This window comes from Chanos chanos, chromosome 12 (genome assembly GCF_902362185.1).
Source record: "Chanos chanos chromosome 12, fChaCha1.1, whole genome shotgun sequence".
Lineage (NCBI taxonomy): Eukaryota > Metazoa > Chordata > Actinopteri > Gonorynchiformes > Chanidae > Chanos > Chanos chanos.
In genome coordinates this window covers 12,668,121-12,683,004 of record NC_044506.1, presented here as the reverse complement: position 1 = coordinate 12,683,004, position 14,884 = coordinate 12,668,121, and the positions used below count along the sequence as shown (strand labels likewise).

At 42.8% G+C, this 14,884-nt stretch overlaps 1 protein-coding gene across 1 annotated transcript in view; it reads left to right on the top strand.

The window, feature by feature from the left end:
- Positions 1-14,884, top strand: part of akap9 (A kinase (PRKA) anchor protein 9) — a 58,059-nt gene that overhangs the window by 40,958 nt on the left and 2,217 nt on the right. The window contains exons 27-55 of the mRNA XM_030788496.1: positions 272-448; positions 968-1,072; positions 1,317-1,469; positions 1,944-2,030; positions 3,056-4,036; positions 4,282-4,416; positions 4,681-4,824; positions 5,161-5,304; positions 5,592-5,636; positions 5,796-5,933; positions 6,296-6,340; positions 6,881-7,009; positions 7,398-7,442; positions 7,593-7,739; positions 8,015-8,059; positions 8,251-8,385; positions 8,655-9,155; positions 9,594-9,654; positions 9,794-9,918; positions 10,308-10,502; positions 10,637-10,798; positions 11,086-11,248; positions 11,454-11,646; positions 11,975-12,125; positions 12,305-12,622; positions 12,867-13,247; positions 13,472-13,707; positions 13,977-14,085; positions 14,238-14,420. Coding sequence (XP_030644356.1) covers positions 272-448; positions 968-1,072; positions 1,317-1,469; positions 1,944-2,030; positions 3,056-4,036; positions 4,282-4,416; positions 4,681-4,824; positions 5,161-5,304; positions 5,592-5,636; positions 5,796-5,933; positions 6,296-6,340; positions 6,881-7,009; positions 7,398-7,442; positions 7,593-7,739; positions 8,015-8,059; positions 8,251-8,385; positions 8,655-9,155; positions 9,594-9,654; positions 9,794-9,918; positions 10,308-10,502; positions 10,637-10,798; positions 11,086-11,248; positions 11,454-11,646; positions 11,975-12,125; positions 12,305-12,622; positions 12,867-13,247; positions 13,472-13,707; positions 13,977-14,085; positions 14,238-14,420 — 5,433 coding nt within the window. The remainder of the gene's footprint in view (positions 1-271; positions 449-967; positions 1,073-1,316; positions 1,470-1,943; positions 2,031-3,055; positions 4,037-4,281; positions 4,417-4,680; positions 4,825-5,160; positions 5,305-5,591; positions 5,637-5,795; positions 5,934-6,295; positions 6,341-6,880; positions 7,010-7,397; positions 7,443-7,592; positions 7,740-8,014; positions 8,060-8,250; positions 8,386-8,654; positions 9,156-9,593; positions 9,655-9,793; positions 9,919-10,307; positions 10,503-10,636; positions 10,799-11,085; positions 11,249-11,453; positions 11,647-11,974; positions 12,126-12,304; positions 12,623-12,866; positions 13,248-13,471; positions 13,708-13,976; positions 14,086-14,237; positions 14,421-14,884) is intronic.

Below are 14,884 nucleotides of genomic sequence, written 5' to 3'. Positions count from 1 at the left end.
GAAATAGTGATTTTTAAATGGCAAAATATTTTTCCTTCTGTACACTCATTATCTAGTACAAATCTGTTGCCAGGCAAGCTAACATGAGTGTTTCCTTGCCTAAACCAACCTGTGATGTGCAGCCGTGTTCTCCTTTGACGTCATCTGAACCTCTCTCAAACCTCCACCCCCTCCCCCCTCTCCCTCTCTTCTCTTTCTCTCTCTCTCTCTCTCTCTCTCCCTCCCTCCCCCCTCTCTCTCTCCCTCTCTCTCTCCCTCTCTCTCTGGGCAGGTGGATCAGCTGACTAACCAGCTACAAGAGAAGACGGATTGGTGCAGCGAGCTGCTACTGAGATCAGAGCAGCTGCAGCGAGATGTGGAGGAGCGCGATGAGGAGATTGAGAAACTGGGAGCTCGTGTGAGGGAGCTGGAGCAGGCCCTGCTTGCCAGCAGCGAGTCACTGCACAGAGTGAGTGCTACTCCGCCTCTGATGCTAGAGAGAGTACCTCATGATGCATGGCTGGGGCTATTTAACAGTCAAGGTTATTCCACTGAAATTGTCTCTGTGTGCTTGGAGACGTTGGGGGTGTGTGACTGTAAGGCACAGAAAGAGAAAGATTGTAGGCTGCGTGTGTGCAAAACAATACACTCTTCTGCTTTATCATTATTCTGTACTGTAGAATGCTGAAGAGAAGAGCCAAACACGTCTTACCGTTATCTTGGCAATTTAATAGCAAAGTGCTGTAGCGTAGGTGTTGTGGCCGCTAATATGCACCATTATGGGTGTTTTAAGTGTGTGTGTTTTTGTGTGTAAATGTCTTTGTGGATGACCTAAGGGAGACATACGCTTTCTGTGGAGCTAAGACAGTGTGAAATGTGTGCGTCACAGTGTGTAGTTTTGTCAATAGGGGACATGTCAATGTATTGAGAACTTGTTTTTGCCCAAGGCGGCTTAGTCCTTTTTAAGTTATCTATACTGTGTGTGCAGGTGGAGGAGAATAAGCAGCATGCATCCATGACTGAGACGCTGGATGCCACGCTGGAGGCTCAGCTGCAGACGGAGAGGGAGGCTTTGGACAGGAAGGAGAAAGAGGTACCTCCTTATCGGGCCTTGCCCTTATGTGACAATGTAAATGCATTCAGTTCCAGAGCTAACCACAGCCAATCCCTGGGATACCAGGGATTTTATTTAGAAAAACAGCCATGAACAGGCCAAATTGGATTCTTCCATGCTCATTAACCTTATCTAGCTTTGTCCACTTTTACAGTATATGCTGTCTATTACATTAGAAACTAACAAACACAGATGACGAACCTTTCCAACTGCTCATGCTCAGATCTGTAACCTGGAGGAGCAGCTGGAGCAGTTCCGGGAGGAGCTGGAGAATAAGAGTGAAGAGGTGCAGCAGCTCCATATGCAACTTGAGATTCAGAGGAAAGAGCTGAGCACCCAACAGCAGGACCTGGCTGCTAAAGATAACCTACTGAGGGTGAGCACAGACTTCAGTCAGCCATCTTATACAAGCCTTACATATGGACCCGTTTAACCTGTTCTCACTAGTACCAGCAAAGACAGCACTGACCTGGCCGAGTATATGACCAGATATTGTGCTCAAGGGAAAGCCTAATCCATGGTACCAAATCGCAAATTGTCTTAACTGAGAAGCATTAACAAAACCTTACGATCATAAGACACAACTGTGAAAACATGGTCCAAGATGGGACCATGTGTTTGTGATCCGAAAAACACTAGGAACACTGCAAGCACCCATAAGGTTTCTAAGGTTCCTAGTGCCCTATAGTCCACCAACCGCAATAGAGGGTAACACAAGTGCAAACATACCAAAGATTTCGCTTAAGTTGTGACCACAACTACTGTAGCCTAATATATACAAAGGTCCCATCCCAACAGGATATAACATGGCTTATAAACAACATTATACTATAATTTCTAACTCTTGAAGGTCTTGGAGGAGAAGGACAGGGAAATAGCGATTCTTAATGAACAGATCGCTAAGCTTCAACACACGGAAGCAACACCTGATAACAAGGTAACATCGATATACATATACGTGAGGGACGGCACACCTGTTGACCTGTTCACATGTGCATATGTATATATCAGTGCCCGTGAGCCCGTGTGTGGTGTGAAACCCAATTCCTTTAAAACACCCCTTGTGTTAAAAGGTTGTAAGCAGTTACTATACTACCCTTTCTTTTTAACATTTCTGCTGTGGTATCATTACTGCCCTCCGGATCATTTTTTGCTATTTTTGTACCATTAAAATCGTACTACTTTTGTGGTGTAACCAAAATGATTATTGAAGATAAAAGTAGCAAAAAATGATCAAATTTATTTAAAGAGTGCAAGGGATTGGCATGTTGCCGTGTAGCTTGAGTGTGATAGTGTAATTTCCTTATTGCACCTTGCTCTCATTAAATATATGTATTTGTTTGAGTTTGTGAGTCCTCAGAGAGCATGAGGATTGTTTTTTTTTCCCCTTGTCATTTAAAAGAAAATGAATGCCATCAAGGCTCGCTCGGATTGAATAGTGTTGTCTTGGTGGCATTCCTTCTCTCTCTCTCTCTTCTTTTTGTTTTTTTTACAGTATCCTCTGCCCTCTTTGTACTTGATTTGAAGGCAACACTTAAGAGTTGGGAGCAGAATCAAACTTCTGAAGGGCAAAGAAAGCTATAAATAGCTTGAATTAGGCTTAAATAGAATGATTTGATGCATACTAAAGTTCTTGAAAATGTTTAAAGAATACAATACCTTTTCACATACAATCACTAATGGTTGAATGTTTGTCCATCAGCATGCCCCTGATTCTTAGGTGGGACCATTAATGGATGTACCAAAGTTCAAGGTTCCTACTCCGAGTCCTGAAGATCTGCTCCAGCTTCTGTGCCTACCCAGATATTCAGCCGTCAGATTGAAATGTTAACTCCAATCCTCCTAGGACAGTTAGTGTCTTAGACAGAGCTGGGAGAGCTGGCCTTGCAGGATTTGATGAAAGCTCATAGTTATGGCACAATGCATATCTGATCTTTCACATTTTATTTCTGAATGTTTCAGGTGATTGAGGAGAAGAATGAGTTACTGAGGGAACTTGAATCAAAAGTGGAGTACATGTCGAGTGAGCAAGAACGCCTGAAAAGGAATAGTGAAGAGGAGATTGACCAGCTCAGTGCTGTCATTGAGAAACTCCAGCAAGAACTCTCTAACATCGAGCACAAGCAGCCTGAGGAGTATCTTCCAGCTCAAGACGATTCAACCCCCAGCAAGGAGGAGTACGACGAGATGAAGCAAAAGATGGATGAAGTCACCAAGGAGCTTGACACACTCAAAGCTGACCACAGCTCTTTGCTCTCTAGATATGAAACTTTACAGGAGGAGGCCTCAGAGGCATTTGCCAGGAGGCAGAACGAGAAGTCAGTGGCTGAGCTGGAGGAGGCCTTACGGGAAAAGACTGCGGCCTTTGTGGTGGTGCAGGCTCAAGTGCAGGCGCTGGAGCAGAGTGCTAGCTCTAGAGTGGCGGACTTAACACGACGTGTGGAGGAGTTGGAACTGTGTATAGAGGAGAAGGACTCTGAACTTAACTCCTGCAGGGTTAGAGTAGAGAAAGCTCAGGCTGATGCTGAGGCCCTTCAGCACAAGATCTCAGAGCTTGAGGAGAAACTCAGGGAGAAGGTGGCTGCTTTGCTTGTGAGCCAGGCGCAACTTGGAGCTGTCCAGGCCCAATCCAGAGAACTCCACAGTGAGGTCACAAAAGATGCGGTGGAACCCGATGTGGTGCTGGAGGTGGTACGCACCAGAGGAGAGGTCAGGGAGTCTAAAGCAGTGCCTGTGGGGAAGGTGGGCCTGTTGACAGAAAAACTCAAAGAGCTTGAGGAGGGATTGAGTGGCATGCAGAAAGACCAAGAACTTCAAAAGCAGCTGTTGTCCAGCTCTGAGGAGGAGGTGGTGGAGTATGAGAGAAGACTAGCTGTACTCATGGACCTGCTCAACCAAATGAGAGCAAAACCTGTACAGCACAGACAACTGCTGTCTGCTGAGGTTTGTAAATGGCTTGTCTCTGGCCTGACATGAAAGCAACTGTGACTCGCTTATTATTCATCCATAGCTTGATTTCTGCTGGGATACTTTTGTGTCTGTCAGCTGATTCTTTTTAGAATCTAAAGCAGTTCTGCACAGTGCTACTTCATTTCATCTGAGTTTCATTGAATATGTTCAATTTCTGTTTAATTTTTAATTAGATGTGTGGGATTTAATAGATTGTAATGACTTTTTCTCAAATCTAGTCTAAAGGTGGAAGTGAGTCTTCGGTGTCTGAGCTTCTCCAGGAGCTGCAGGAGGTCAGAGATGAAGCTGCAGCCACTAAAGAGGAGCTGAGCAGCTACAGGGAGCGCAGTGACAAACTGCAGGAAGAGCTACAGGTAGGCTTTATCCAGTATGAGCAAAGTAAAACTAAACTTGCACCTTTTATGCTAGTTCTCTGCATATTGTATTCTTACTATGTAAATAATTTTGTTATGCTCAAGTAACCTTACACGGACCTCATATATCCCATGTTGATATTTACCTTTTTGTTTTAAATGAAACTTTCATCCAAAGCACAGGACTGACTGTCAGGTTTAAGATTCAAACGAAATTAATCTTTTTAATGCATTCATTATGATGAATGTGTCTGACTCCCACAGGTCAGGGATCTATCCATTGCTCAGCTCCAGAAAGAACTCCAGCAGGTGAAGGCAGACATGGCCAAATCTGTAGAGGAGCCAAAGCCATCGAAATCAAAAAAGAAAGGTGGCAAACAGGGGGGCAAACAACAGGAAGAGCCACAGGTACAACATGATATAAAGCCTTTAGTAATTTGTTATGGACTTGAGAATCATTGTGTCTCACAGTAATGTAGTGGGTGTCACTCCAGTAGTGTTAAATAGCATGCACTGAGATAACACTGTCTTGAACTTGAAGTAGATTACTAATTATGCTTAAATACAGAGGCTGCAAGATCATCGGAGGGTGAGAGATGTATCAGAAATAGATGTAGTCTGCTTCAATGCAAACTACCATCATTTAGTTCAAGAACATAGAACCTGCACAAAACATCATATGGGTAATAATCATGACATTTACTATAACCTTTGATCTTTTTTTTTTTCTCTTACCTGTATCAGGCATTGGCAGACAAAAGTGAGGAGTCTGTTGCAGTATCTGAGCTTCGTCAAGAGCTTCAGCAGGTCAGAGATGAAGCTACAGCCACTAAAGAGGAGCTGAGCAGCTATAGGGAGCGCAGCCATAAACTACAGGAAGAGCTACAGGTACGCTTTACCCACCAATGCCAACTCTTTTAAAGAAACTGTGGTAATCTTTCACTTACCATGAACTACCACAAACTCAGTATGAATTTGTCATGAACCTGGGATCTTTGCATTTCAGATGACTGTGTGACTATAGTGTTGAAAAAAATATTCCTTTAGTTAGTGCTAGCTTGGTGACTAGAAGCTAGGTGATACTGTTTTTTTTTGTTCCGTTTTATGTAATAAACTCATGCGAACAAACAGTAACTAAATAGTCTATTAATTTGGGTTTTCCCCTTCATTTTCAGATCAAAGATACAACAATAGCAAAGCTTCAGGAAGATCTTCAGAAGGTAAGGAACGTCTAAATATGCTTAGTCATGGATGGCCAGTCACTCAGACGTAGCAGGTTCATTATCTGTCCAAGGAACATGCTCAGAATGCAACCTGAGCAAATAATAAATATTGGGTGTCTTATGTCACTTCTGATTTGTATCTCTCATCTGTTTCAGGCACTGACCGGCACAAGTGAGAAGGACTCTGCTACAGTATCAGAACTTCTTCAGGAGGTCAGAGCTGAAGCTGCAGCCACTAAAGAGGAACTGAGTAGCTACAAGGAGCGTAGTGACAAACTACAGGAGGAGTTAAAGGTATGAAGCACAAATAAGACACTGAAAAACTCTTACAAATCAGCATTGTACTAGCTATACTTAGTTATGTATGTTATACTAACTAAATGACAGGATTTTAAATTTCAGTTTTCTTTCATGTAATTGGAAGTCTTTTAACTACTTGTACAATCTTGAGAACAGGTTTTGCTCAAGAGTTTAGCATGTTCTCTAATTAATGTGAAGCAGTATAAAAGTGTTCACTCTTCTCTCTATCTCTCTCATTTTTAGCTCAAACCATAAATCTCTAAAATTTCTGGTTTTCATTACTGTTCATGGCACATTTACCAGCCATTGTGTTTGATCAGTTACTTTAATTGCATTTTTCTCTCTTTTAATAAAAGGAGAGAGAGATGACCATAGCTCTGCTGAAGGATCAACTCCATAGAGTAAGTACCATGTAAAACTCTCCCACAGACAATCATATATGATATCAGTAGATCATAATTAGTGTTCACTTTCAACATGACAGACCACATCCTTATATGGAATGGGTTTTGTATACACAGACCACATAAACCATAACAACCTCTGTTTGTAGCGTGTAATGTTTGGCCATTCATCTACATTCATCTGCATTCATCACTAAACTACCTCAGCCTGATGTTGATGTTGGTGTTGCGCAGCTCACTACCTTCCACATAAACTGCACATATCTGCACTTTACTCCCGTTTTTTACCTTCTCTCATATATTTTATACTGTATTTTTAAATTCTCTCTTATATTACATTCTTTATATTCTGTTTACATTCTGTTTATGATCTGTTTATTTTGTTTATGTATATTCTGTTTTTTATCTTTGTCCGAATGATAAAAAAAGAGCAAGATAGAGATAGTCAGAATAAGCATTTCACTGCATGTTGTACTGTGTATGGCTGTGTGTGTGTGACAAATAAAATTTGAGTTTGAATTTGAATTTTACCTGTAGGCTACAGAGGGAAGTGAGACTTCAGATCTTCACCAGGAGCTTCAAGAGGTCAGACACGTGGTTGCTACCACTAAAGAGGAGCTGAATAACTACAGGGAGCACAACCACAAACTAAAAGAAGAGCTACAAGTATGATTTACACACCAGTGCCAGCTGTTACCCTGAAACCCTGCTGACATTTCACTGTAAAAAAAAAAAAAAAAAATCTAGACCAGTATGAATGTCTTGTGAACAAGACAGTTTTGCAGTTTCGTTTTAGTAGTACTACATCATGTATATCAGGATTTCTTCCAGTAATCATTAATTTAGTTTTTGCTTGTGTTACTTTGTAAACTTTACTCAGTGGAATAAACCATGATTATTGTGTTCATTCATTTCCTTATCAAAATGTGCAAGCCTATTATTAATTATGTGTAAGCTTCTTGGTTATTTAAAATTGACACTGATTTTGGGGAAAGAATGGAAGCTATCAAAGTTAATGGGCAGTTTTAATCATATTTTCCACTGTCATTTCCAGATCAAAGAAACAACAATAGCAAAGCTTCAAGAGGATCTCCAAAAGGTGAGGTGCAGGCCGTATCTTGATAGTATGCTTCGTCACAGTTGGCTTTCTGCCAGAGCCGGTTCATTATCTGTTCAAATGAAGTATTTAAATTAGCAGTAAATATCAGGCTCCTAAAGTAACCTCTGACCTGTTGTCTCTTTGTATCAGACATTCTCAGGCACACATGAGAAGGAATCTACTGCTGTATCTGAGCTTCTGCAGGAGCTCGAGGAGGTCAGAGAAGAAGCTGCAGCCACTAAAACTGAGTTGTGCAACTACAGGGAGCAAAGCCATAAACTACAGGAAGATCTACAGGTATAGACACTGAAAATACTTTCACCTGCAAATAAATGGAGCCATTGACAAAATTAACATGCTGATTTAAATTTAAAAAAAAAATCAACCAACAATTTTACGTGAGAACAGAGAGGATTTTTTGCTCATCATTTAAAAAAAAGTTCTATTAAATGTTTTGTGTTTTGTTGGTCCACGCTAATGTTAAAACTCTTCTGTACTATGCTCTCCATGTCATCAATCCCACTGTATATTTTTCTTTGCTTAGAAAACATTACATTTTTTTTTAATTAAAGGAGAGAGAGATGGCCATAGCTCTTCTTAAGGATCAGCTCCATAAAGTGAGTTCCAAAATTACGCAGGAATGACATGAATTAATAAATGATAAAGTAAATCAGATGAGACAAAACAATTTCATAGTTGTAAGGTTGTGGACTATCCTCACAATGAATACTTTTTTCATATGATTTGCTTTACAACTTCTCTTGGGATTCTGGATTTAACCTTTGACTTTTCGCCTCCACATAACTAGGCAATGGAGGGAACTGAGGTTTCATCATCTGAGTTTCTCCAGGAGCTTCAGGAGGTCAGAGCTGAGGCTGTAGTCACTAAAGAGGAGCTGAGTCACTACAAGGAGCGCAATGACAAACTGCAGGAAGAGTTAAAGGTACATTTTGCCTATCAGCACACAAACAAAGAAACTAAAACGTTCTTTTTATACCTACTGATGTCTTACTGTGTGCATAAATTTGATATGATGTCTTTCTTTTTTATTATGTTATTATGATAGGCACTTTTTGGTATGAATTGTGGAAAGCCTTTTTATTTCTTTATCATTATTATTTTTTTTAATAATAATAATAATATAAATAAATAAAATAAGAAAGCCTTTTTAGTGCATTTGTTCATAATGCTGAATGTGTCTTCTCTCCACAGGTCAGAGATCTATCTATTGCTCAGCTCCGGGAAGAACTCCAGCAGGTGAGGACGGCCACAGCCAAATCTGGAGAGGAACAGCAGACATCCCAAACCAAAAAGAAAAGTGGCAAGCATGGAGACAGCAAACAGGAGCCCCATGGCAAGAGCAAAGGCGTTTCCAAAGACAAACCGTCTCTGTCACGAAAGAATTCGGCCGTCCAGTCCGAGAAGTCGTCCTCCTCATCTGCTGCCAGTGGCACGTCAGGCGTTCAGCGCATCGACGTGGGGACCCAGGTGGACGTGAGCCCAGGCAGAGAAAACACCTCGGAGGAGATCGCTGAGGTGATCAGTGAGTACAGGGAGAAGATTGAGCAGATGCAGGAACTCCATGCTGCTGAGATCATGGACATGGAGACCAGGCATATATCAGAGAGTGAGAACCTAAAGAGGGAGGCCCAGGAGCTGGAGGAGGAGTGCAAGGCCCTGAAAGCTGTCATTGAGAAGCTAAGGAGTACAGAGGTGAGATGAAAAAACACACGCAGTATTGACTGGAGACTTTTCTCACACAGTGATTATTTTTTTCAGATCAATCTCACCACTCACAATGTTTTAAGAGGTCCTTGACCTCTAATTTCTCCTTAATATTCATGAACTCTGTAGGTGACTGTGGAGCATCAGTAGTTCAGAAGAAGTTTAGAATGACCCGGCAGTCGAATAGATCAGAGTTTTATTCCAGTCTCACAGAGAATAAGTATGTGCTGAAAGACTGTGCTGCAGAGAGTTTGACTGAAGTTGCACACTTGCCTCTCTTCACAAGAGTGCTCTCCACAAGGCTGAAAATGTTAAGATAGTCTAAGAACCATGTGACCTCTGATACTCAATCAAAACATAAGCAATATGAGCGTATCTCTGCATATTCATTTATATATTCATATTAATGTTCTATGTTATTTCAAGGCTCTTTCTACAAAATCAGAGCATCTGGCAGCATCCCAGTTCAAAGATGGCTATGCAAGTGGTAAGTCATTCCAAGCTATGTGACACTTGTCAAAAATGTCAAGTCAAAATACCAAGAACCATCAGGCTACACTACATATACCTGATCCTTCGGGCTCAGCTAATTGTCTTTATGTGATGAAATTGATCTGCTCCAACAGACAGCAGCTCCGACTGGAGTCAGCGCACAGGTCAAGACCTGCCCAACGTGCACCAGGAGTTCAGGACTACACCAGAGGGAGCGAGGAGAGAAAACGAACCGGACGTCCTCCCCGACAGGATCAAGGTGTGTTAAAAAACGATACTTCTCTAAATGACTTGATTGGCTACAAACTCTCACATGAACTGACTTTGTGAAATAATGATATTTTATAGACAAGCTAAAATGCACTTATGACATGTCATATTTTACCGAGCTAATGACTATTTTGATGATATTGTTACCAGTTTATTGACTGATTTATTATTTATTCATTAAGGCATGAACATGGTATGAACTCAGTAAATTGTACTAAATGTTTGCTGAAGATATTTTTGAAATGGTTAACCAGCCACACGCCATTTCAGATATCAATAATAGTAATATCAGTGATCTTAATGTGTATTCTCAATGATGTAATGTTAATTTGTCGTCAGTCTTGTTTAGCAGTATAATCATCTCTTGGGTTTCCACAGACTCTGCTGAGAGAGGTCCATCAGGAAGGCATGCAGGTCCTCTCTCTGTCTGAGCTGTCTCTGACCGAGGGAGATCACCCTTCCACTGCCCAGCTCCACCCTCAGGGCTGGACCAAAGAGAGAGATGCTCTGCTGGACACTGTGCAGTCCCTTAAAGCGCTCATCACCAAGATCCAGACAAACAGAGAAACACAGGTACAAACACCGCCACTTCTCGCTTGTTGTCAAAATCTTCCTACAGCCAATTTATGCATTAAAAAATTTGATTTATACTCATTTTATATATATGTGTGTGTGTGTGTGTGTGTGTGTGTGTGTGTGTGTGTCAGGTGGGTGGAGACTGGCGTGCAGAACTACTGGGTGCTGTGAAGCAAGTGTTTGTACGTGAGCGTGATGTGCTGAAGAGTGCACTGTACTCTCATCTGGAGCTGCTGGACACCAGTGATGCAGTTATCCATCTTAACCAATTAGAACGCAGATTAGCTGAACAGGTCAGCATCCTCAACAATCTGTTATAGATCCAAAACGATAGTCACTCTGGTCATGTCTGTCATAGATAAAGAACTAATTCTTAAAGGTTATCAATATAGATATGTGTCACAAATTATTATAAACCCAAACTAATGTATTTTCTGGTGTGGGCTTTCCAGGACATTGTAAAAAATAAGCTGGGCTCAGATTTAATGTGTCTCTCGTTATACCGCACTGGATGGTAATTTGTGTAAACTTGTAGTAACTAGTATGTGCGGTTAAAATCAAGCTGTTTTGTGATCTACAGGATTCTCAGCACAGGGAAGCACTTGCCATGTTACACACTGCAGACAGAAACAGTCTCCTGACCGAGGTCAGACAGCTCAGAGCCCAGCTAGAACACTTACAGTTGGACACCAGCCACACAGAAATCACCTCTCAACAACAGCACCACCAACTGGCCAGCCCAGGTACTACAGTTTCCCTCCCCTTCCATGAAGTGCCCCAACAATACCAACATCTTTGTGGAGCTTTCTGTAGAAAATGTTGAATTGCGTTTTTAATGTAGAAATGACAGCCTAGTCATCTAGGAGAAGGAAAAATAATAAGAGGCCTTGTTGAAGTACAGAGCTGAGTCTGTATTGACCTGCATATGAAATCTGTCTGTGTGTGCAGGTATGGCTGAGAGGGGTGCAGGGGAGCAGGGAGACAGAGACAGGGGAACAGGCACAGCCCAGGGACACGGTGTCTCTCACTCAGAAAGACTGGTGCTAGAGGAGCTGAAGAGTGAGCTGGCCCAAACCAAACTGGAACTGGAGACGACTCTCAAGGCCCAACATAAACAACTCAAAGACCTGGACGCACTCCGGTAAGGCACGCCAAAGTACACACACTTCTCACACCACTCCTTCTCAGCAGTGTATTTAGTCAATATGATAAATGTGTGTCTTCAGTTAAAGTGACACTGCCGTCACTGACATCATTTCCTGCACTTAGACCAAGTCCGCAACCTAACTGAATACTTTTACGTGGCTTGTTTGTTGTGATAACAATTTGGTTTGCCCATACTATTCTCGTTGCTTGGTCATTGCTGTAGAAGAGATTTTGATTGGGTTTTAGGTTGTAAGGTGCCAAATGACTGGTAAAACACCTCCTGATACAGTGTTCTGATGTGTGAACGCTGTGTGTTCCTACAGGACCGAGGTCTCAGACAAGGCTGCTGAGGTTGACGCACTCAATGACAAACTGGCAGAAGAGCAGAGGAGATCAAGAGAACTTCAATGGGCTTTTGAGAAGGAGAAGTGTAAATCAGACAAAAAGGAGGAGAGTGAAAGAGAGGAGCTAGAGGTGAGGCGGTTGAGTGGTGGATCAATGATACGCATTTTTTGATTTATGTAGCTTATATGCAAGTCAGATGCTAAAAAAACTACAGAGAGTGTTAAAAGATGATAAATAGCACACTTAGCTTTTGTTTAACATCTGGTAACCAGGAAACATGTATATAACTGAGAGGCTCTTCTCTACAGGACCTGAGACTAGCTCTGGAGGAACAGCAAAACCGTGTGGCTCAGCTCAGCGCATCTCTGCAGCAGGAGTGTGATAACTCAGCCCAGCTCAAAGCACAGCTGGAACAGGAGAGGAGCCAGCACCGCAGTCTGGCCTCAGAGCTCCAGGTACAGCTGGAGTCCCAGCTAGCCCGATCCCAGGAGCTGAGCAGTGCTCTGGATAGAGAACGAGAGCTCAACGCCCAGTTCCGGCAAAAACAGGCCAGTTTTAGCCCCACACTTCAGCAGGGACCCAGCGCCGCAGCAGGGATACAGGAGGCAGAAGCAGGATGCAGCCAGGTATATTCAAGATCAGATGTATTCCTTTGTATGACAGAATTTCCTCTTTTGTTCTGTGAAGCACTTCTTACATTTCAAGCACTGAAACCCAAAGTGGTAGCTTAACTAAAAAAAACAAACATCAATTTATAGAAAGAGTTTAAATGCCAACCTGACTCACTTTGCCTATTGTATAGAAACAAATGAGTAATAATTGACTGTCAAGCATAGTGATAAAATGAAATTCCCTTGTTTAAATGAACAGGTGGAGGAAGGTGTGCATTCTATGGAGGTATTGTTACAGAATCTCCAAAAGCAGCTGGATGAGAAACACACTCAGGTGGTGAAGTTGGTGGATGAGGTGGAGAGACAGAAGTTGGAGGCAGTTCAGGCCAAACGTGAATGGGAGGAGGAAAGATCCACACTGGAGAGAAGTGCAGCGAAAGACCAGAATGCACTCCGGGAGGCACAAGCTCGTTCGGAGCACCTGGAGAACAGGGTTCAGGACCTGCAGGGACAACTGGCCAGGGAGAGAGAGAAGGTGGAGAGATTGGAAAGGGAAAGAGATGCACTGCGGGCCAGAGTAACTGAACTGACACAGAAATTAGGAGACACTACAGAGAGCCAACAGGCCAAAACCCAAAGTGTGAGTAACAATATCATTTGAATGCCAACCGGACTATTCAAATATGAGATTCTTAACGTGTCGTAAAACTACATTTGCACGAACTTCTTTGCTTGTTTCGACTCTCGTGGATCATCCTATTCATCGTCTGACTGATAAACAAAGTGTGAGGAACAGCCTTATGGGTAATAAGAGACAGTAAAAAGTAGTAGGTTTCAATGAATCCTGTTGTATTTGTGCTGCAGCAGGGGCAGACTGGCTGGAGGTCTGAGGGCCAAACTGGAGACAGAACCAGAGACTGGGTGTTACAGCAGAAGGCAGGGGAGGCTGTCACTCTGAGCTCTGGCACTCCATCTCTGCATGAAGCTTTAGGCACCGGGCACATCACCCAGCTCGACTCCAAACACATGGACAACATCGTCAGCCGTCTGCAGCTCATAGCCAACAAGATTAAGGGTATGACTGGCAGCGCTTCAAGCAGGTACGCAGCAATGTACAGGAAACAAATTCCACAAAAGCCAAGCTTTTCTGTGTATTAAAATTTAGAGCCTTATGTTCTTTTTATGTATTTTTACTCACTCATTACAAACATACAAATAGATGCTTGTGAAAACTGAATATGACTGTAATAATTGTTTAAATTAACATCTTGTCAGCGTATTACATAGCCATCCTTTATAAGCCATGAGCTCCACATACATTCCTCTGGCGAAGTGTGCTCTGTTAGTTAACTGACTGTCATATTTGCAGACTGTCCACAGAGGGGCCAGACAGGGAGAGTCTTGCCTGGCTGCAGAGCAATGTGGAGGATGTAGTTGCTATGCTGCAGCAAGCACCATCAATACCTTCCATACCGGAGGTGAGTGACCCCGTTTTCCCCTTGTTAAATTTCATGTTGGACCCTCTGCTTTCTTAAGATTTTTTTTTTTTTTACCCGCCGTGCCTCAGTGTTATCTTGCCTAAAACGTGCCCTGACTGCGCTAAACTCATGTGCTCTCTGTGCGTCGTTAGGGCGCTGCCCTGGTGGCGGGAGGCTCGTCTAGCAACCTGACGGAGCGTTTGTTGAGGCAGAACGCCGAGCTCACTGGTTTCGTCAGCCGGCTGACCGAGGAGAAGAACGATCTCCGTAACCAGCTGCTCAAACTGGAGGAGGAAGTGAGACGCTACAGACAGAGAGGACAGGGATCAGACAGCGTGAGTTAAACTGCCAGCTGGGTCCTATGGCTATAGCTCAGGCTTTGGCAAAATTAACTGGATGCATCAGTTCCACTTGCCGTCCTGGGGTTATGAGTTCATATCTCATGGGCAGGCAGAACAAAGAGGGAGCTGGCTTAGCATTATTTCATGAGATGCGTGTACTAGTCCTCACCGTCTTGGAATGGCACTGGTGGGGGTCTTAAACCTTCGGTCCACGGTGGGGACTGAAGACGGTACAAGAGCTTGATTCCAAATTGGGGAAAAAGGGTGTTAGAAGTCTTTTAAAATTTGAGGGGGAAAGTTAGAGAGAGAACTATGATCAGCATTGTGTAGTGGGACACAGCCTGTCATTCTGCTGTGTATTTTGTCATGCACCAATAATTCAACTCAATCCCAGACGTGTTTGTTTCCACCACCACAACCGCGGCATAATGTGACAGTAAGGCCAGACTCTCTGAGCT